At 44.4% G+C, this 22,788-nt stretch overlaps 1 protein-coding gene across 6 annotated transcripts in view; it reads left to right on the top strand.

The window, feature by feature from the left end:
- The window catches only part of FAT1 (FAT atypical cadherin 1), a 444,689-nt gene that overhangs the window by 274,626 nt on the left and 147,275 nt on the right, over window positions 1–22,788 (top strand). For all 6 annotated transcript variants that reach the window (XR_011282269.1, XM_069631552.1, XM_069631550.1 and 3 more), the window contains 2 exons: window positions 2,271–2,546; window positions 10,692–10,902. Coding sequence is in view for 5 of the 6 variants with exons in the window: in XM_069631552.1 (XP_069487653.1) it covers window positions 2,271–2,546; window positions 10,692–10,902 (487 nt within the window). In the remaining variant the exon portion in view is untranslated. The remainder of the gene's footprint in view (window positions 1–2,270; window positions 2,547–10,691; window positions 10,903–22,788) is intronic.

The raw sequence follows: 22,788 nt of genomic DNA, 5'->3' as shown, positions 1-22,788 counted from the left end.
TTCGCACTTTTTTTATCATCATCTTGAACATAAATGTTTTTTTTTAGATGTATTTTTCTTTGCCTTCACGGCTGAGCCCATATATGGTGTATGCTTCAGGAATGGTCTAATTTGTTGGCATACCAGTGAGAAAATACATCGGCCTTTATACTTTACAGGGATTTTTACTGCTAAAAGATTACTATTCCATGAATTAGCTGGCATGCACTTAATTGCCATGGTGAGCATGTTCATAGTTGTCCTAGCGTTGCAATATAATGCATGCCTCGATGGTCTACGTTGACATCCTAGTTCCTTTGTTTTTATGTTATTGAAGGACAAATGTTTTCTCGATAGTCTGCTTAAAACTAATAGTATGCATTTGGTTGAGTGATTATCTTCCCGGTGCTTGAAAACAGGACATTATTGGGGCTCTGAGCAGATTTTCATTGCCTGCTCGTTTTCCTTGTCATAGTTCTAAAGTTGCTCATAATATTGACCGTTGCATTATTTTAGAATAGCTAGCTATGCAGGGTTTCATTATAAAGCCATTAGAGATCATGTGGCATGCCAAGCGCACATGTCGCATCCTCTCGTAACAGTTTGATAACATCCAGGCTGCATGTTTGTTCAAACAATGAATTCTGACAAAACATAATAATTAAAGTGAGTTTATATGATACAGTATGCTTAATTTGACCATTTTATTGCCTGCTGTGACCCATCTTATTTTCCAGTAAGAAGCAGAAATGCACAGGGTTGCCAGGTTTTATTAACATCCAAATAATGCAGGGACAGCATACATGCATAACGTGTTGTCGCTCTCAACATACTTATCAAAAACTGTTGCTTTAATGCTACAAATGTGTCATCAGTGACGTGATGACATAATATCAGTTTACAACACCTACACGGAACAAGGATTGAATGAAGATGACTATAGGGTTCAAGTTCTGATTGGGCAACGCTTGCCTGATGGCTCCTCCTGAGACTACCTCTAAATTGATAACAGTAAAAAGACATCTCTACAGTTGGCATAGTATTTAATTGGCTGCCTAACATTGGGGATTTCGATTGGTTGGCGTTCTACTGACCAACTCTGGGCAACTGAGAAGATTGTCAAGACATGAACCAGACAGGAGTAGGGGAAGAGAGGTCACTGGACTGCTTTCCCTTCAATTAAAGAAAATGCCTTCCCTCGTTCCTAGGCCATGAGCCAGGGTAATTTGTTTTGTATTCGACCTTGTGTGGCGTCTTGTGTCTGGGAATATGAGAGTAATGTGGCAGTGTCCTATCTGTATTCTTAGCTAATGAATAGGCAGTGTTCTTCAATTATGGATCACATGTAATGTGACCATGTTTGGAATTATTTCACCCTGCGTTTATCAGTGGGGACACTCTTGAGTTATTCATTGTGAGGTGGTCTTAGGTTTATGATTCGCTCACAATGGTTGGTTGTGCTTTTCCAGAATTTGATTTGACGGGGAGTATTCTTCTTGTCCTGGTAACTATCTCGTACCTTCGCTGTAACGTTCGGACCCTCCCTAATTTCTCAGTTGCCTCGTCTCTGATTACCAGCTACTGCCTGGGCTCTGCACGGATCTGTATTTCTGTGATTTCAACATCTTCAGTTCTTGTGAAGCCTTGAAGCCTTTAATTTACTTAGAAGCGTGTTGCGGCTTACATTTTAGAAAAGATGGCTGCCCATTACTGTGGTGACTCTTTGTAATTTAGCTATAGTTTCATGTCATTGATGTTGCATTCAGCTTATGTTAGTGCTTCTTATGTCTTATGGATGCCATGTTAATATTCATGTATAATGCATATATTACCTAGTGTTTGCGTCCTTCATGATGATTACACGTTTGCTTTGTGTCAAATGCATGCATGTGTATTGTTTCATTGTCAGTGCGTTTATTCTTGCCATCTTTAGCTTGGATCGTGTCCATCTTGTTATACCTGCTTGGGATATGGGCACCACAGTTGCCTTAGTAGCGTTCTCACCTGTGCGGTATTGGTCTGCGAGAGGAGCAGTAGCTATAGATGACTCATTCATCTGTATTCACACCATCTGTAATTGTTAACCGACATAAAAAGATTTGCTCATAAATATTCTTAAGAAGTACCTATGCTTAAATACTTGTTAAGGCAACGACCTGAAGTTTCAAAGCATTTCCGATGACGCTCCTCTTTTTTCATTTTTACCGTTTTATTCTTTTATATTTGCATTTTTCCCCAGCCCATTAAATACAGACACTACCTTAAACAGTGTGCTTGTTTTGTATTGTTAGGTGTTCATCAAAGTGATTGACATCAACGATCACAGGCCAGCATTCTCTGCTCCCAGATATGAGGTACTTATACCCGAAGACACAGTGCCAGAAACAGAAATTTTGCAAATCAGTGCAACTGACCAGGACGAGAAGAACAAATTAATCTACTCTTTACAGAGCAGTAACGACCCCATCAGCCTGAAGAAGTTTCGTTTGGATCCTGGTACTGGCTCTCTTTATGTTGTTGAAAAGTTGGATCATGAGACTATGCATCAGCATGTGCTCACTGTGATGGTAAGCTATCATTCCACCTGTTGGATATTTATTGAAAAATATACACTTTTTCAACATGTGTTAAGCTGGTCTTTGGTCTCCTACTGGTTAAAGGCTAGTCAACATTCACAACTGTCCACATGGCGCTGAAAATTATTTTTAATTGTAATAAAATCTTTAAAAGTATGGTCAAATATTTGAAGCCTTATTTGATTTTCTACTTGCAGCATATATATTTTCCCTCTAGATCTGTTCACGCCCATGAGGGGTAACCAAAACTGGTCCTGGTCTTTCGTGTCCTTTGTGCGTCGAGTTTCTTTGAGCATCGTCAAAAATAAAAAAGTTACATGCACATGTTTTTGACTCCATTACCGAACAAATTAAATTCATCCCACTTCAAATATAACCTTAACTCTGTCAGTCTTTCATAGTGTCATTGTTTGTTTACTATAGCTCATTTTATGTATGAATTAAACTGTGTGGCCTATTTTGTCTGCCATTGTTGCAAAATCTAGCATTGAGTCTGTTGAGTTGGAACTCCACCTTCCAGCACTACAAGAGCAGCATTTGTTATAATTTAAGCAGAGATTGCTATACAAATATACAAGCTCTTTACTCACTGGAATGTAAACAAACTTTCCTTCTTCCTATACGAGCTCTCAATTTGTTATGCCACTTATTTTTCTAAGTGCACTGAAAGGAAAGACTACACTGTGCATGCCCAAAACCCAGTCCCTTGCAATATTTGAGCATTGTGCTTTGTCTAACTTAAATTATACAGTGATAATGCAACAGGGGCTAAATATAATGAACATACAATGGTGTGAGGTCATGTACATGTGTAGCATAGTGTTACAGCTGTATACAGGATTTCTTAGCGGGTAAGCACAATCTGAATTGTGCAGATATTTACTATGATGAGCAGTCTGTTTTGCAGTAGGGAAAAAGCGAAGCGGTCATGGGGGAGGTGGTGTTCCGCTGTGAAAATGTGGCACTCCCTTCAGTGAATTGGAGGTGCTTTTTTATGACAACCTCGAGACCTTGGATATTGGTACAGTCTATGTAGGCTGGGCGCAAATTACACAGTGGTGTGTAAGTGGGGAGAAGGAACGTTGGCAGGACAGTGCAGGGAGGGGTAGGGTATAAAGAGGTGGAGGATGGCTTGATATTCTAGGGTGCTTGCAGTGGTTTTGTGGCATAACTCACTGGGCAAATGGAGCCTGGCCGAATAATCAATGGATACTACCAAAAGAGTGGTCTCTGGTTCATAATGAGCAAGCTGGTGTAGAGGATGGGCAGGAGAGTGTGGGAGGATTAAGTGTCCTAGGGTAAAACTTCTTTATAATAACCAGTTGCTTCACCCTTGCAATAACAAACCAGCCCACTCCTTTGCATGTCTCACTTGATTCTTTTAGCTTGCGCTCCCATATTGCATTAATCAAAAAGGGGTTTTCTTTGATTTTGGGAATGTTCTTGTTTAGAGCCTTTTGCCCACAGTAAACTCTATCCTCCCTCGTATCAACTGAAACAGATTTCTCCAGTATTTGTTTCTGCCCATGGGCACCCTTTGATGTTTTGTGACATAAAAGCTTTAAAATAAGTCTAATTGTGGTTTAACTTGCTTTGGATTTTTCAAGGCCATAACTCTTATTAGCACTTGGTCACCAATACAGCACTGGGTCTACAAGCAAATAGTTGTCTCTTACCTGCAAGTTGCTGCAGACCGTTTTGGAGGCCTGGTATGGGCGCCCGAGGCAAACAGGTGGGGAGGTGCCCTTTACCGTGTCTCCTTCGCCAGCTGCCAAGACCAGGCTTCCTGGAAACTCTCAGCTAAGAATGCTACTTCCTAATTGGAAGCGCCAATCAGCAGAAGGGTGGGCGTAAGTGGTTGCTAGGAGAGATTTCTCTTTACTGCACCTATACTTCATTTTAATTGACCCCCACATGTTTTGCTTTAATTTTTGATCCGGACCTGTACTTTTTACAATACAGTGAAGCCTTAAGCTTCACTACACTGTCTTTTGTACATCTGTTATGGGGAAACTGACATGTTCTTCAGGCTGTCAGTACTGAGAAACATGGTTTCTCTTAGTCCTGTTACTTGGTTACTACTTTTAGTAATGTGGCCATCTGCACCAAGCGAAGTTGGGTGAACAAAAAAATAATACAAATTCATAGGCTGCTTTTTAGGGGGGGGGCTGAGGGGCACCCTAAATTGGCAGCGAATGAAGTACTGCAACAGGGGTTGGCCCTCATCCCCCCCCCCCCCCACCCCAAATGGAGGGCCCCACCTCATGCAACCCATCCTGGGGGCAGATAGGGGGGGGGCAACCTCATGCATCCCTCCATGGGGTCAGATGCCCCTTCCTAGGAGCAGATATCTGCCCCCAGGGAGGGTTGCATGAGGTGGGTCCCTCCATTTGGGGTGGGGAGGGTTGAGGCCCACCCCCCGTTGCGGTACATCATTCGCTGCCAATTTAGGGTGGCCCTCAGCCAGGTCATCATTTAAATGAAGTGAATGTGCTGCACTGTTAGGTTATTGAAATGCATCCAATGTATTGATTCATTCTGTCAATTAGCCTGCCATATATTGACATTACGTAATAGTCCTTTGCTCTTCATCCATCTGTATCATAGTGTATTCAGAATACACTATGATACAGATGGATGAAGAGCAAAGGACTTCATTTAAATGATACATTACAAGTGACTAGCTGTGGATATTTATCGACAAGACTTCCCAACCTGTTGTCGAAACACGTGTTGGCATATGACTCTGCCGATGTTGGAATATGGACTTTGAATCTAATTAAAGAATACCCAAACTTATTCATGATGCTCTTCAAATATGATTTGTATACGAGCTGTCTATGACTATGTTGAATATTGTAAGACGTAAGGAGTGATCTGGCAGCGCATCCGATTGTGGAACAATCATTAGTTCACATTTCTGTACTTCATAGTGCATTGACAGCACTAAGCACTAGCAGTTCAAGGCCCTACCCTTTGGCTTCAAGTCAGCCACAAGAGTGTTCACAAAGTGCTTGGCACCGGTTGCAGCCCCTCTGCGTCTACAGGGATTCATGTATACCCATACCTCGACGACTGGCTAATCCGGGTCTGCTCGCAAGAGTTGGCCGTCAGACACACGGAGGCGGCTGTTAAGCTGCTGAAGGATCTGGGATTCTCCATCAATTATCTAAAGCCCTGCTTGACGTCCTTGCAGAACCCGCTGTTCCTGGGGGGCAAACTCCAGTGTCCTGCCTAGCCTCACCCTCGGAGGAGAGGGTAGCAGCCATTCAGGGGAAGGTGCAGCGGCTGTTGGCATCCTGCATTTCCCTCATACGGCTGTGCAGGTTACAGATGTGACCTCTTCAGGAGTTCCTGGACGCTCGCTTGGTACAAATGTCCGGAAACTTCATGGACATGATCATTCTGGATGACGAGTTCCATTGGGCAATAAGGTGGTGGGGTCTGCTCCAAAATCACCCAGGGCACAGGGGTTTCAGAATTCCAGGAAACTGTCACCCCGGATGCTTTTCTGGAACGCTGGGCAGCCCACACCGGACGTCTGCACACCGGAGGCCTGTGACTGCCGGAGGAGAAAGATCTCCATATTGGCGTCCTGGAGCTACGGGCAGTGCTCTGGGCCCTCAAGTAATTCCTTTAATCTCTGAACGGCAAGGTGGTGAGGATCTTCACGGACACCACCACAATGTCCAACATCAGGAAACCAGGGGCACGCTAGCCCTGGCGCTCTCGAGGGAAGCGCAGGACTTCTGGCGCTGGGCCGTTGGACAAGAAATGTTCCTCGTCACCTAGTGGGAGTCTAACACAATTCGTGGATTCCCCCAGCAAGTAATTGCACTCCTACCACGAGTGGGAACTGTGGCAGGACCAGGTGGACCACATCTTCCCCATGTGGGGCAGGCCCCAGATCGATGTTTGCGATAGAGGCAAACTCCAAATGCTAGACGTTTGCCAGCACATTTCAACTACTGAGGAGCCTGGGGGATGCATTCTCCTTCCTGTGGGAAGGGAATTTCCTGTATGCATTTCCCGCATTGCCACTCCTGCTACGAGTCATAAATACAATCAGAAAGTGTCAGTGCAGGATTGTTATGCAAGATTGTATGCAGTATCCTGTGGGAGACTGCACCAGCCTTGACCTCTTGCCAATAGTTAACCCAACCTTTGGTATAAGCATGTACTACAGAAGTTGGTAGAGTGACTGAGCAGCCAGGCTTATCTCAAGAGGGGTCAATGTGAGCCGTGGGGTTATTGGAGATTCACAATGACAAGTATCCAAATAAACACTTGCACTCAGGGTTTCTTGGTTAAACAATTGTTTATTAATTTAAGTCAGTTGAATAAACCTTCTTTAGAAGGGAGCAATATATATGTAACGCAAAAATATACTTCATAATACACACTCAGTTTCTTTGAATCAGTAAATAACCATTTGGGATGCCACACAGATTCTTCCTACACCCTGAGGTGACTTAAATAACTAGTACACTGTGGACATTAATATTAAACTTAGAGCAATACAGAGGTGTCAAAAGGAGAATGAGCGAATCAAACAATGTTAACATATATTCTTAAGCAGGTAAGTACTTTTTGAACTCTCCGATGCAAAGTAAATTAACCCTTTCCTGGGGTAAAATGCAAAGCACAAAGTTGGAGGTAAGAAGAGTCTTTCAGGGAGCCAGGACAGTCGATGTTAATTGAGCAAAAATCTAGGTGAGCTGAAGTACTTCTTGCAGGTAGGTAAAAAGTCTTGCACAATGTTTTTGAAAATATTTGTATAAAAATTGAATCACTTTAGGGCCACATACTGGGAGGCTTGCGAGGGGCAAAGCTGCAAGCAACCCTACAAGAGAAACCAAGACAAGTCCCGCCTGAGAACTAGCAAGGCTACACGACAAGAGGTAAATCCCCTTAGTTTTACAGTACCTTTTGGTTAGAAGAAATTAGTTCCAGCTGGCTTCTGTTCCTGTGTAGGTCTGCAGAACCTGTTCCTGGGCCTCAGTCGTGGGGACAAGAGGGACGGTGTCTGGGGACTCCTGCACTACGAATTGAAGGTTGGCGGCAGCAATGGGCAAACTTCAGATCAGAGGCACTTTGCGGTTTCAGATTCTCGTGACTCTCGCGAATAACACCACCGCGGTTCTCGGATACCTTAATGGACTTTCCTCACATCTTCCTTCCGTACTCTGAGGTGGCTCAGGCTTCGTCAGTCCTGCTTCATGGGAGTCCGGAGGATCTTCCTGGAGCTCGGGTCAGACTTAAAGACACTTGCTCGATTCTGGTGTTCCTCTCCCTGGCAATCAGTTCTGCAGTGGAAGTACAGCCAGCTCTGAGAGGATTTCCAGATGAGCTAGTCTTGGTTGATTGGTCCCACAAACCCAAGGGAAGAAGTCGTCCTTTGCAGGGCTTCTCTAGTCGAGGTGAATTTGGAGCTTCAGCACAGCAGCAAGGCTTCACCGGGCAAACCAACGGTCGAGGAGTTGCAGAAGGCATCTCTTCCAAGTTCTTTTTCGGATTCCATTGTCCAGTGGTCGTCTCTGCCTTCCAAGAAAAAAGCCTCGCCTTTTTATTCAGGTTTCTCCCATTCATTTGCATCCTAGTGTCAATCACACAGCAGCGTGGCTGTCCTCAGAGGGCAACCTCCAGCCAATCACCTTTGGGCGCATTCCTGTAACCAAGGAGACTAAGGGCAGGGAGTTTAGGTCACCTCCTGCCCTGCCAGACACGTTGAAGCCAGAGGCGGGCTTCACCAGTGAATCTCGCCAAAGACAAAACTAACAAAGGGACCAAACCTGGTTTGGCGCAGAGTAAATCTCAAGAAGGACCTTTCCACCAAGAAATGCGAAAAAAGACTGGGGCTATTTTGACAAAATGGGCACCCATAGGTGCTTTACTGCAGCTGCAATTGCAGCCCGTGGTAGAAACACATAATGGTAGGAAAAAGTAAACCACTGCCACCAGCTATTAATTGTAGAAAAGGTAACATAAAAATGTTACATGAGAAACTAGACAAAGGGGATACTAAGTAACCCCTCCATCACCCTATTGTAAGAGTGTATGCTGGGTCTAGAAAGTTACAAAATGTAAGTAAAGTCAATGTCACTTCACTCTTTTTGGAAACAGTAGTTTTACCAAGAGAAGGTATTTAAACCTTTGGGAAATCCAAGAGACTTCCCTGTGCCACTGCACTGAAGGTGCTGTGTGTCACAATGTAAAGATGATGCCTATGGAGTTTGTTAGGCTCCAAAGTCTAAATCACATAAAAATACATGAGTGGGAAAAAAGGTCTCTCCAGGTTAGAAATTTAAAGTCCAGCAAAAAGAGCTGGGGGTCTCTAAGGTAGAAGGGAATTGTCACATTTCTGAGAATTCTCCCTAGCAAGGCTCAAAAGTAGGTGCTTGCAGCTGCACTAGTGACTAACATACTCCTAGTCCATAGTCCCTTTCCTACATACGGCCCACCATCCCCCCTGTCCTCTAATAAAACTGGTCTCATTAAGCAGTGGTAATATTGTCGACGTGTCTATGGGGACAGAGGAGTGGCGCCGGTGTGCAGTCACGAGAGCGCATGCTCCCAGGGCCGCGCCTCTAAATATAAAGGGGAAGATTTCTTCTGGTGAAAAAAGTCGAGTCTCCCGTCACTAGCGAGGGACGCTCATGCAGTATGAAGGAAAGGGGACAATGGTCTAGGAGCATGTTCGTCACTAGGGTGAGTAACTTATAACTTAGTTGTAAACTTGTTGGTCAAAATATATTATTCCTGAAACTGAATAAGTAACAGTTTATTACCAATAGGGCCTGCTGTCCTTGAATTACAAACAGTAATTCTAAAAATCTACTGATGTGGTTTTACTCCCCTTGAACTGCATTCTGCTATTCATTGTTCTGTACTTGTCGTTTGTATAGCACCCTTTTACCATTATTATAGTCTCAATGCGCTGTTAGGTTCATACTTTGGTACACATACGAGTATTGTGTTGGTTTTTATAATTGTGTTTATGACTTGTAATAGCACTTACCTTTCGTAAAAATTCTTTTTACCTATGTATATATAAAACAAACCATTATTTTTACTACATCAGTGTATGTGTTTCTTTGGACCATATGTATGCTACTAGTTCCTTTTACCTCGCTACAGCCCCCTCTTCCTCCTAAAATAAGTCTGGCTTCTCTGCCATTATTACCATAATATCAGGTGGTACAGCCTTTTGGAGTTTCTGTATTGCCCAATGTATAGTTTTATAAAGTCCCTTTGGTTGGACTTATGAAAATCTGTCCCAACACACAACACCAAACCATGATTACAACTAAAGATCCAACCAGCCTCTAACCTTCTGGCAGCCCAGTCCAAGATATTGCTTCCAGAGGAGCAATGGTTCCTAGCCAACCTCCTTTGAGTACTTGCAGTCCTACCCAGTTTTTGGGCTTCAAACCTGGACATTAAACTCTTGAGCGAGGTAAGGTATCATTTACTCTTTCTCCTGTGTATTGTTTCAGCACAACATATCTGATGCTGATGATTGCTGAAGGCTGTAAAGCCGGACAATCCCAGAGCCAAAGACCTACTCCCATCATAACCTATGCTGTCCGGTATGAGGCACTGCTGCTTCCACCACCCTTTCACTGGAAATTGTCAACCTCAAATATTGCTTCTTCAAAAATACTGCTTAGCATAGCAAGCGACAGTAGGTTCTCGCTGCAGTGAAAAACGTTATGTGCTACCAGTATTCAGATGGCAATATCTATCCATTAACTGTTTTGGATACCATTTTTATGTTGCCATCTAAGGTAGCAGGTAGGGTTCGGCTTTCTGTCCCTACACTATCCCTTGTAAATGGGTGGGGGGGGGGGGGTAAAAGATGTGCTTTGTACATGAACGTGCATGGTTAGTTTAACAATTTCTTTTCCCATCAGCCTTACCTTTTTCAGAAATCCTAGGGGAACATTGAATTGTTTTAGCAATGCGGCACTTTAATTCTGGAACCTAGCCCAAAGTATTGTATTGATGTTATTGGTCATTAGCTGCAATGGGTTGTTTGCTGCAGAATACCACACACAGTGATTTCTTGATATATCCCGTAACTGCACCAATCCACTGAGTTTGTTTAAATGTCCTTGTATTTCTAATTTATTTCAGGTACGCGATCAAGATGTTCCCGTCAAGCGCAACTTTGCAAGAGTAGTAGTTAATGTCAGTGACACAAATGACCATGCTCCTTGGTTTACAAGCTCATCCTATGAAGGTCGAGTTTTTGAGTCCGCAGCTCTGGGATCAGCAGTGCTCCAAGTAACAGCTCGGGACAAGGATAAAGGAAAAAATGCTGAAATAGTCTATTCCATTGAGTCTGGTAAGCTTTCTAGTTTGTTCGCTTTAAGACCTTTTGTTTACTTATGTATTGACAGAACGTGAATACTTTGCTATCAAGTGGTAGATTGTTATGCAGAAAATGTATCCGTATTTTTCATTTTAGCCTCGAATTGTCTTTTCTATCATGTTGAAGTGCAGTAATGCCTTAACTAATGCTCATTACTTTTGGACAAAAGTAATGTTGACTTTTGTGTCTAAGATTGTGATGTGAGGACCAGCCACTCCATTGTTTTAGAATAGTTAGCAGAAACATAAGGTAGAGTGAGTTTTATGCTCTAAATATCCCAAAACATGTAGAAATCCTTTGTCCAGTAGACGCCTCTCTTTGATGGAGGTTATGTCTAAGAGTATATCACCTGAATGTTATTGTTTTATTGGCTTGGTATAAACCGTTGAAATTTAAGGAGCAATCAGACATTTTAATGGTGGGGATACATAAATTGGTCACATCCCACTAAGGCTGTGGGAGGCAGGCCAAAATAGGGGAGGTCGTGTGTGAGACCCCAGGCAGGGCCACAGTTGTGGGCCAAAGAATTAACAGACCCAGGTGAGTGTGCTTTGTGTATGCGGACTGGATTTTCCCCCACCTGCCCTGGGCCCCTCCCCCTCTGGCAAGAACAGGCAAGCTACATCGAAAAGTGGGCAAACAAATGTCGCCACTAAAGTCTTTGCAAAAATCAGAAACAGATTTACTACAGGCAGACTCATTGCCAGCAGAGTAAGTTAGGCACACTGGGCACAGATGATTGTCTGCACTGAGCTGCCGGCACAAGGCAGGGCATTGATGGCAGGCATACTAGCTAGCTGGGCACACTCACTGTCATGGTACCCAGGAGCTTGGGGAGTGCCCTTGAATGCAGAGGGTGGGGGGGGACTCCAGGGAGGAAGGACAGGGTTGGGGAGGGGAAAGGTCAAGTGGGAAGAAGGAAAGGAGAAGGGAGTCAGTGGGAGAAGGGGGTAGATCAAGACTGGGGGCTGAGAGGGGGGCACCGAGCGAGAGGGGGGCACCGAGCGAGAGGCAGAGAGAGAGAGGCAGAGAGAGAGAGGCAGAGAGAGAGAGGCAGAGAGAGAGAGAGAGAGAGGCAGAGAGAGAGAGAGAGAGAGGCAGCGAGAGAGGCGCAGAGGGGGAGAGAGGCGCAGAGGGAGAGAGAGGCGCGGAGAGGGAGGCAGAGAGGGGGGGCAAGACACCTACTGGTGGAGAAATAAAGCACTTTGGCGTAGGAGGAGAAAAGGGCAGAGTGGAGAAGGCAGACAGGGAACAAGTGTACCTTGTAAAAGGGCCTCCTTAGCTTCTCTGTGCTCCATGCCCCACAGTCGGCACACACTACCAGCATCCAAAAAAGAGACCCTAAAGCCTTTCAACACGCTTATATGGCTGTGGCTCCTCCTCTCCTCCAGAGCCCGTCCACCGGATCCAAGGAGGAAGGGGCAGGGAAACACAGGGTTTAGGGTGACACATGCAGGGACAGGTGCCCCTCAACAACTTAGAGATCACCCCCCCATGCTGACCACAGCTCTACCCAGAGTCCAAGGAGGAAGGGGTGGGATTCACAGGGTGTAGGCGACAAAGTATGCTGGGTGATACAAAGATTGATTGCCCTATTCGTCCAGAGGTAACAAGGGCAAAATATGTCAAAGGGCCTTCCACTGGGGTAAAGAAAGGAACCATTTGTCCAATGATTCTAATATAGTTATTCTGGATTGGGGAGTTAATTTTCATTATGCCTTCACGATCATTGAACATGTAGAACACTCTGGATGCACACGGAGAAAGATCAAATGTTTGTTTTATTTTGTAAAGGGGATAAAGCAAAGTGTGCGTTTTAAAAGAAACAAGTGGTATGTAAAGAAATCAACATACAATGTACAGAGTAAAGCATGTGTAGAAAATCAACATACAGTACACACAATATAAAAAATGTCCATGTTACGTTTCACATGGTAAAATATCAAAGTACATAAATGAACCGGAAAGGTAAGAAAAGTAGAAAAGGACAGATATATTAGCTTCACAAGATCAGGGGGGTCAATAATGGAGGTGTCCCGTATTGCCTTCTATATTTTAGTCCAGATCATTACTAAGCGAGACATCTGGTTTCTTTCACTCTAACTTAAACTCAATGGTGAAAAGAGAATTCTGGGAAGCACAAAAGAATGGTGTGCATCAAACGTTTAACAATAAAGGGGAGTTCTGCCTTATAGTCTCCATAGGCTTGACTTCTTATTGCAGTGGTTTTTCTTTTGAACCACTACCTAGGGTCGGCACATGTGAAACGGGAGTGCATAAAAAGCAAGGAGCTTGGGTAAAGCCTATGTTAACTTAGTGTTCCCAAGCAGAGTCACGTTTCGGCTGTTCTCGTTTGAGGGCGTCATTGGAGGACCCTGAAAAAAACATATACGTGCATTAGAGTAGGTTTACCTTCAATTCAGGTGAAAAAAAGGAGAACTGGTGTGGCCCCAACTGTAACCCGGGGGGGGGGTTACTTACCCTAGGTATGACTTCAAAGTGTGAGTCTCGGGGACGGGGGAAGTTGCAGTGTCACCGGGCAACTGAATTAATGTCCAGTAATGGAGCTCTCACCCCTGGTGAATACGGCTCTACCCAGAGTCCAAGGAGGAAGGGTGGGGTTCACAGGGTGTAGGCGATACCAGATGCGGTTTACTGGGGAGGGAAGGAAGTTGTCCCTCCCCCCCACCCCCCCGGCTGCAGATTATACACCGACAGTGGAGGCAGGTGGTTCATCTAGGCAAATACAGGTCCTCTCTCCATAGCTGTGCTTCCCCACTCCAGAGACCACCTCCTCCCGCCACCCCCATGATGGGCACAGTGGTTCCCAGGGTCCAAGGAGGAAGGTGACAAAGGGGGCGAGGTATCACAGGTGGGTGGGGGCGGGGGTATCACAGGTCAGTAAACGTAGGCAAGGACTGAGGAGGGGAGGAGGTTGCTTAAGGAAGGGGATGGAAGGACAGACCCCACCCTCCCACCCCCCGACCCCCACCCCCAGACTGCAGTAAAGGTTGCCCCTGTCGCAGTTGTGCCTGGAATTGAGTTTTTAGGAGCAGAGGGTTGGGGCCTTGGATTCCCTATGCATGAGGCAAGAACAGGTCTTATACAGTGCAGTCACATGCATTACAACATGAGAAATACAATTGGGAAATTAAGTCGTGACATATATGAGAAAGCAGAGCTAGCCAAGGTAAAGGCTGTCAGTGGTCCACCCATGTAGACTGCCATTTCCACACCAGTATTTCACCCATTGGCACATGTTTGGTATAGGTAATTTGGTTTGTATAACATAGCACGAACTAGTTCATCATCTTGGCCACATAATTGATCAAGTGGTTTCAAACTGTATAGCATCCAGAGGTGGATTCCTGGCCTGCATGACAATTGTGATAAAGTTGCTGGCCAGTTTTTTAAGTGTTTGTGGTGCACAGGTCAAGGAGTGTTGGGGGTGTTGTGAGAGTGAATACCTAAAAGTTGTGTTTGAGGAAGAACAGGAGCACAAGACAACCGTTCTTTCCTCAACACGTAGGCCATCAAATTGCCCCCTAACCCACCTGACTCTCTAGACACCATCTGCCCCTCTCCTCCCCGCCACCGTGTACACTCGTACCTCTCCTTTATCAACCTCTGTATCCTACCCTCGCTGTATATATGTTCTGTTAACTCTGAAAATTCCTCTGTTATGCATCTGTATTGCTGTTTAACCTTTTCAAGCGCTGAGCTGCTTCTCAAAGCTAGGTCTGTGCTCAATAAATACCATATTAATAATAAAAGGATGTTTGTGTAGAGGAAGATGGTTTTCTGGGTCAGGGGCTGAGGCTAACATGTTAGGTCAGTGATCATGTTGCTGATACAGGGCCAGCAAGAAAGGCATATTGAGCCGATCGGTGCACTCGCTGTTCGAGTGTGGTTTGACTGTCGAGGTTAGTTATTGCCGGTCGGATTCTCGTTGTTTGCAGGTCCAGCATACTGGTGAGGGGACTTTTCAGAGACGATTCACATCGCTGAAGGTCCAGCAGGACGCCCACAAAGTTTCAGCAAGATTCGGAATTCGGAAGACAGTGCACTGCACAATGGCTCGTGGTCCCCGGGTATTGGGGTATTGCAGCCCCGCAAGGTCACAGCACTGCTACAAATGCAGGTCTTTGAGTCTAAAGTATCTCACCAGGCTCTTGGTCATCGTTTTCGGAGTACCCAGGTCGATTCGAAGGAAGGGTAACCGCCAGCTCGGTTACACAGCATGCTCTCCAGTCGCTGGAAATCATCTCAGCCGCATTTTCTTCATCTCCCTCTTCGGATTTAGTTCATGTGGTTGCCTGCCCCTTCAGCTTCCAGGAGCAGACTTTTATGCAGTAACCCAGTCAATCAAACACCCATGCAACATTAAACGAGGGGGGGGGTGACAGGACGAGGGGGGGGGTTGTCCTTTTAGGACAGCCAGCCTCCCAGTTTGAACTGGATTCTTGCAGTCAGGCTGCAAGACAATAGGCTCTGGAGATTTGGACTCCACCCTTGCTTCCTGCCTTCACAGACACTCAAGAGTCTAGGCAGGCTTGACCGAGGTCGCCCGCCGAAGATCAAATCGACAAAGGATTTTCCTGCCCGGGAGGTCAGGGGGAAGGAACAAGAAAGTACCAGGAACACTGAAATGATGGAGAAAAAAAAGGCATGGGCAATTTTGGGAAAATGAGCACCAATGGGTGCCTTTACCGGGGCTGTGGAAACAGCCTGTGGTAAAGGTGCACCAAATTAGTTCAAAGGTTCACTGCCACCCGCCATTAAAGTTAACCTTGTCCCTTGGTTCCTCTGGAACCAAGGGACCTTTTACAATTTCTATAGCTCTGCCTTACCAGTTTTGCCCTCCAAACTGACTGAGACACACATAACTAGTTAGGTATGGACTTCTAAAGTTAGGCATCTGTGAAATGATTGCCAAATAGTTATTCATGTTGTTTTGGTTTTGTTTCATTTATCTTACCCCAAACAAAATGATTTTACTTGAATTGCATAATTCCATTCTAAAAAGTATTATAAAGTGGTTAACGTGAATAATGCATTGGTTGTTTTAAAGTTACTTATTGTGTGTTATAGTACTTACCTTTACCTTAGTGTATGTATATATAAAATAAAACATTTTTCTAGTGTCTGTTTTCTTGGCATGTGTGTATACTCCAAGTTCTTTGTACCGCTTACAGCCCTGTTTTCCCTCCCAAGATAAGCATGCTGCTCAGCCATAGCTACCAGCATACTTGTGTGGTATAAGCCTATACTAGTTTGAGCCTTGTGTCCCAAGTGTGAATCTTCTTTAGTCCTAGCAAAGGTGGCATTTTGTAAAACTCACTAACCTCTCCTGTGCCCTATTTGTGCATCCACTCCATATCTGTTTCATTGCTCTCGTGTTGCCTTGTCTTGGTCTGAATGAAGCCTCCAAGCTTCTTCTACCGGCTAATTTTGTTGGCACTGCTGTTCATAATTGCAGTGTCTCTGGACTTATCTCTCTGAAGTAATGCAGAATACTGTTCAAACAGATATGTTATGTTTTTTTTTTATTGAGTGCCAAAGCCTGTGGGCATCAGGGCGCTTACACAAACCCACAAAGACATAGGAAGTCCACGAAACAAGGGGAGGAGGGTCTAACTAGTACCGGGTAAATAAAATGTTTTTTAAGCCTTGTCCCAGTTGTGCTGGGATGGTGATAAAGTCTGAATTTCCTGATCCGTGAACTGAGGGCTGGTGAAGACTAGCTGAAAGTAAAAAGGTGGAGTTTAAGGGAGTTGTGCATTAAGAAACAACTCATCTGACTTTGCCAACCTGCTTCCACCCACACAGCATCACAGAAATGTTCGGATCAATGGGTACTAGAAGGGCAGTGCCATATAAAATAACTTGTATTTACTGCCTGATCTGCACCGAAACCTCAGGAATAAAAGCATATCTATTAATGTGCATGCAATACTATTTGCAATGATGTCTGGACTATGAAAAGATGGCCGTTTTTAAGTGGAAAGCAAAGAAATTAAGGCTTGTGCAAGGTTTTTTTCTAGAACTGATGTGTAGGGTTCAGGCAGCTCAATCTGCACCATAAGCTGAGGATCCGTGGAGTCCCAAGTTTCAGCTTTGGATAGCGGCCATTGCCACAAAGTAGCCCAAGAGTTTGTCTGGCTAGCCCTTCAGTACCTTCCTGAAGTGGAGGACGGGTGTTGACCAATCTGGTATCGGTCTGTATGTTCCAGATTATGGATGCATGGAAGGTAAAATGCTGTTTTCTGGTTCTGCCATTCGCCCAATGCTTAGTTTCTAGTCTGGAAATGTCATGGATTCTGGTGTTGTGGTGGGCATCCAAAAATGGCACATTTGCAGCCAGTATCGGGAACGTTTTTGTTTGTAACTTTTCTCAATGGATTTGAAGGAAGTCTGTTGAGGAGATGTTCCTTAATACCTGTGGTCAGGGTCTTTAGGGGTGATTCCAACAAGTTTGTCAGCCATTCTAAGTAGTAGTGTGGCAGACCAGTCCCGGCCTGGCTCTCTGGATGTGGCATGGTGTGGTGAACGGTTTATGGTCTTCATCGAATGCCAAAGCCTCGACAGGCTATCTTTTACATGGAAAAGTGCATTTCCATCGAAACCAGTCCATCGCCAATATAAATGGACTGGTTTCAATGGAAATTCAATTTTACATGTAAAAAAATTGCATTTCAATGCTTTTTTTTTGGAACTTTAAAACGTTACATGGAGCTGTCCAGTGCTGAAATTTCGTCACTGGCCAGCCCCTTGTAACGTTTTAAAGTTTGTGTATATAGGGGGAGAGGGGTGTGCCCAAATCTTAATCTAACCCTAGCCCCTAACCCTAATATAACCCTTAATCTAGCCTTGGCCCTAATCTAACCCTAGCCCTAACCCCAAACCCTAACCTAAGCCTTAATCTAACCCTAGTCCCAACCCTAACCTAACCCAATGTAATGTCATTTCGATACTACCATCGAATTATATGCAACGAAATGGTCATTTGACCGAATGCCATTTCGTTGCTTATAATTAAATGGAATCGTGTTTGATGCTATACGATTCGATGCATACTGTGGTGAACATGTACAATTTTCACAAATAATGAATGTGTGCTCACTATATATTTATTAAAAATAGTCTTTGTATTAGAATAGAAGAGAGATAAACCACTACACTAATCGATTAGTAAACTCAACTAAATGTAACACTGTAACATGTGATTAAAAACTCTTTTTAAACTGTTGCTAAGTTGTTCAGTAGAGAGTCTTTCTCATAAGGGAAAATGCAATCGCAGATTAGCAAAACACTTTTCCTATCTAGGTCAGGTATTATAGGAAGAAACCGAAGGGGGTCAGTTGTGTGGATCTGGGCATATATTTTGTGAGAGCCTTCTGCAAAAGTGTTCAAAGGAGCAGTGTGTCATTCCCATGGAGGTCAACCAACAGAAGACAGTTGGTGAGGAAGAGGGGACCCAGAAAAGATTATTTAAGCGAAGGAATGACTTTGCAGCTCTGGAGAGGCAGGGAAGCAATACCCAGAGTCCAAAAGTCGGCAGGCGGTTTCCACAGGCCATCATTGTGCACATTTGGTATCCGCCTTATGTTCCAGCTATGAAATACTGGTGCAAGAGGGGCCCGAAAACCCCAGGTAAGGATTATGATTCATGATTTGTTGGTTCTACGAATAATGGTCCAAGCCATAGAAGCTAAAAGGTGGCGACGCTGCAGTCCTCAGCAGTCTGCTGTGTGGGTTTCCTCTGTCATCCTTTGGCACAGGTTTCTGAGGCTGGGGTCGGCTTGAGGAGAACGCAGAGAAGAACGATTATGGAAGTTATTCTTGCAACGTCAGACTGGTGAGTGACCAGTTGCGCAAGAAAGGCCGGGAGATAGAACCAAAATGCTTTCATTATGTCCTGGATTGAAGGTACTCGTGTTGGTTTAGCACATAGCCTTCGGTGTCCTGGCATTGAAGGAGCTCCGTCTTCTGAGTCCAGCAAAGAAGGCATGGCCAGGAGCTTCAGAGAGGCCTTCAAGCTGGAGTTATGATCCAGTAGCCCCCCTAAATCACTCTGAATTAGCAACACAGTTTGCTCTTTATGGTTTTCTTGGAATGGCAGGGCTTCATTGTTGGATTCAAAGGATGCTGGTTCAGAGCTTCTGACCGTCCTGAAGCAGCAGGCCTTCCAGGAGTTAAATCACTATATAAGGTGAGTGGGCATGCATGAGGAGGGGTTTGCTTGAAACAGTGGAGGTTTAAGGCAATGGCCATCTCACCAAGCTCACGTTAGGACAGTTTTTCTGAAGTCCAACTAAGGGCTTAGTAGAACCATTTAACTGAGGCAGTACAAGACTCCACTCTTAGTATAAGGCTGCACCACCTAAGTATATGATGGCGTAGACAGAGCAGCCAGGCGTATCTTAGGAGGGAGAGAGGGCTGTAGGAAAGTACAAAGAACTTGTAGAATACCAAGGGTTCAACAGAAACACTTAAAACCAGAAGTATTATAAAGGAATATTATAAATACAGTTAGGCCAAGTTAAGGCTTGGGGTAAGTACTTTGTCATAGTCATAAGCACATTATAAAACGCAACACAATGCTTTAAAGTACACAGACCAAAGCATAAACCTTGTTCAGAAAACTAACAGTATTTCTATGCAAGTCTGACCTTATCAAACACATTTAGTATATGACACACACCTTTTCTTGGGGAGTAAAACCATCAGTTACTTTCTGATTACTTTCAGTAATATAAGGGTAGTAGACCCTAGCAGTTTTACTGTGACGCTCAGTTAAGAAATCACTTCATAAACTAACCTGCAAGTATACTTATCCTATACTTATCCGAATAGAGCAACACTCATTCAAGGAACAGTAGAAACCTATAACCACATTCGGGATTATGATATGATAGGTTATTCATAACATGCTTAATACCCAGAGGTTTATAAGTGCGGACCCGGGGATCGAACGGGTGTTGCTCTGTGTTTCTTGCTTCCAAGGCGAGCATGTTGGCCCTCAGCTATTCTCCCTAGACACCAGGATAACCATTATACTAGACCTTTTGGTGCAGTAAACATTAACAGTTGTTTTTCAGCTCAGCGCAACACAGACTAAGGTCACCAAGAACTCTTCATACTAATTTAGGATTGCAACAGGCAGACCAAGGTGAGCTACACCTACAGAAACATTTTTAAGAATGGCACACAGCCATTCTAGGCAGGTAAAACCTAATGTTGTAATATACTGTTCCAGTTGCTTTTCCGGTCAGTGGGACACAGACTAACGTAAACAATAACTTTCTAACTTATTTTATGTTGTCCCAAGGCACATTTTAAAGGAGCCATCAACCACTTAAAGGTAGGTATAAACCTAAGACTATGTTTACATCAGTATAAAACAGACCAGGCAAAGCAATGACTCCAATGTTATTCCGGGTAGGTAAAACTCAATGCAGACTTAGATTAGACAGGCTATACAGCAGGTCAGGGGAAGCAAGACACAGTTGGTGAGCTTACACGCTAATATTCTGAAAGTAATAGTTAAGTGAAGCCAACTGCATTACTTTTGGGAAGGGGCAGAACCAATTCACATTTGAGTAAAATAACCTTGAATATACTTTGCAGAATAGCACAACACACATTCAAGGTAAATAAGAACTTTTGTTACTGCTTACTCTCACAGTTCGTTACCAACTCTCTTTCACACATAAGTACACTTTTAAACAATTGTTATATTTTTCAAGGCAGAATCCTTTTATTATCCAGTCCTTCCCTATTATATTGCATATGTTCTCTGAGGCAGAAGAGGGACCATAGTGATCTAGGTGCCAACTGTAGACAGGGTGAGATAGGGTTCAGTTGGAGGAAAAGTCATAGTTGCTGTGGCAGACTGTTCAAACAAGTAAGTGGTTTACTTTAGAGTTAGTTAGGGTCCAGGGGACTCTGACAAGACCTCCTAGGAGGATGCCAGCAGTGTGCCTGGGTGAACTGGATGAGAGGACTCTCAATCGGAGAAAACACCACAAAAAGCTTTACAGAAATCGGACAGGAATACGGTAAGTAAACGCCCCAACCAACACGGTACCTTAGCCCTGAAGGAGTTGCAGCAGCAAGACTTCAGGATCTGCAGCCAAAACCCTGGTTGATGGATTCCTTTGTCATGAAGACAAAAGACAGGCCTTTGGAAGGTATTTTGCGGCAGGGATTGACAGAAGGATCCAGGCAAGAGTTTCTTCGCGGCTGGATGTGGCGCTGTTGTTTTGCCGCCCCTTTCAGGAATCAGAAAAAGACCGAATATCACCCCTCAAATTCTCATCACTTTGCAGGGTCCAGCACTATGAGGGGACTTTTCAGACTCCATACACATCTCTGTATGTCCTGCAGGATGCTGCCAAAGTTTCAACTCGATCCGGAAGACTGTTCACTGTTCACTGGCTCGAGGTCCCAGGGTAGGTTGCAGCACGACGTGAGATGGCTCAAAATGAGGTGGTCTTGATTCCAGTGAATCTCACCAGGCTCTGGGTCGTTGTTTTCAGAGTCTCCAGGTCATTTGGAAGGAAGGGTAACCGCAGACTTCGATTACGCACAGCAGGCTCTCCGGTCGCTGAAAATCATTGCAGCTGTGGTTTCTTCATCTTACTCTCCGGATTCAGGTCCTGTGGTCGACTACCTCTTCAGCTTACAGGATTGGACTTTTATGCAGCAACCCAGCCAATCAAACAGACTTGCAAAATTCAAATTTGGGGGCGGGAGGGGGGCAGTGGTTTCAGGACAGCCAGCCTCCCAGTTTGAACTAGATTCTCGCAGGCAGGCTGGAAGACTAAGGGCTGCTGAGATTTGGACTCCTCCTTTGGTGTATTTACTGCCGCTGTGCAAACAGCCTGCAGTAAAGGTGCACTGAATTGGCAAAAAAGGTTCACTGCTACCCGCCATTTAAGGTACGCTTGTCCCTGTAACAAAATTGTCACAGTGCTAGTGAGAAAGGGGATACTTTGCATCTCCCCAGCACTCCCCATAAGGTTGGGGTGTGCTGGTTTCACCTAATAAAATGTAGAAGAGCTAGAAATATCCTTTCAAACCTTGGGAACTGTAGTTCTCACAAGGTTAGCCAGAGAATGTAAAAGGGGAGCCCCACAGGGCAACCCTGTAACAATAGGAGTATATACCAAAAGTTGCCAAAAAGGATACATTTAAAAGAACACTAGGGAGTCTTAAAAATTACACCCATAAAAGAGTAAAAGGATCTGCGAGTTTGGAAAAAGGTTCCCACTCACTGAGGTATAGTGAAAAATAATTACCAGTCCAGCAAAATCTGGGGTTCTCACGTGTGGTAGAGTTAGCTCCAACAGTAAGAGCTTACCTAACATACGCTGTATTCAGGAAAGGCTCTCGCACAACGGATGTAAATGCACACTATCCCAGACAGAGATATGCCAAGTAGATGTGGCTTCAGGCTGACTGCAGCCCCTGGTCTGGAATGTCGGTGTCAGGTGGCCAATGATGACCTACTATACGTGCACGTGCACACGCACCCACACACCATTTGTTTCCTCAAAGAGCACATGTGTTTTGTGTAATGAAAGGGGGAGGTGTCCAAAAATGACCCAGCCTGGTAAAATGGTTTCTATCAAATAAAGCGATTATGCACAAGTTAAAAAAAGCTTGTACCTGCCAAACTGCAAGGCTAGCAGAGAGGGAGAAACTAGAGGGTACCCTTAACTTTGAAGTCCTAAGGATCACATAAAAACAGAGACCCACCCTGTCGGGTGTAAAATTAAAACTCTGAGTTGAAATAAAGTTGAACAGCCATAAAAGCCTGTTAAAGGTTTGCCTTCTCGGGTAAAAAGTTGGCTT

The sequence above is a fragment of the Ambystoma mexicanum genome, chromosome 6q (assembly GCF_040938575.1).
Source record: "Ambystoma mexicanum isolate Mex_15411 chromosome 6q, UKY_AmexF1_1, whole genome shotgun sequence".
NCBI lineage: Eukaryota > Metazoa > Chordata > Amphibia > Caudata > Ambystomatidae > Ambystoma > Ambystoma mexicanum.
The sequence above is the reverse complement of the archived record's forward strand: the minus strand, read 5'-3'. Positions and strand labels throughout refer to the sequence as shown.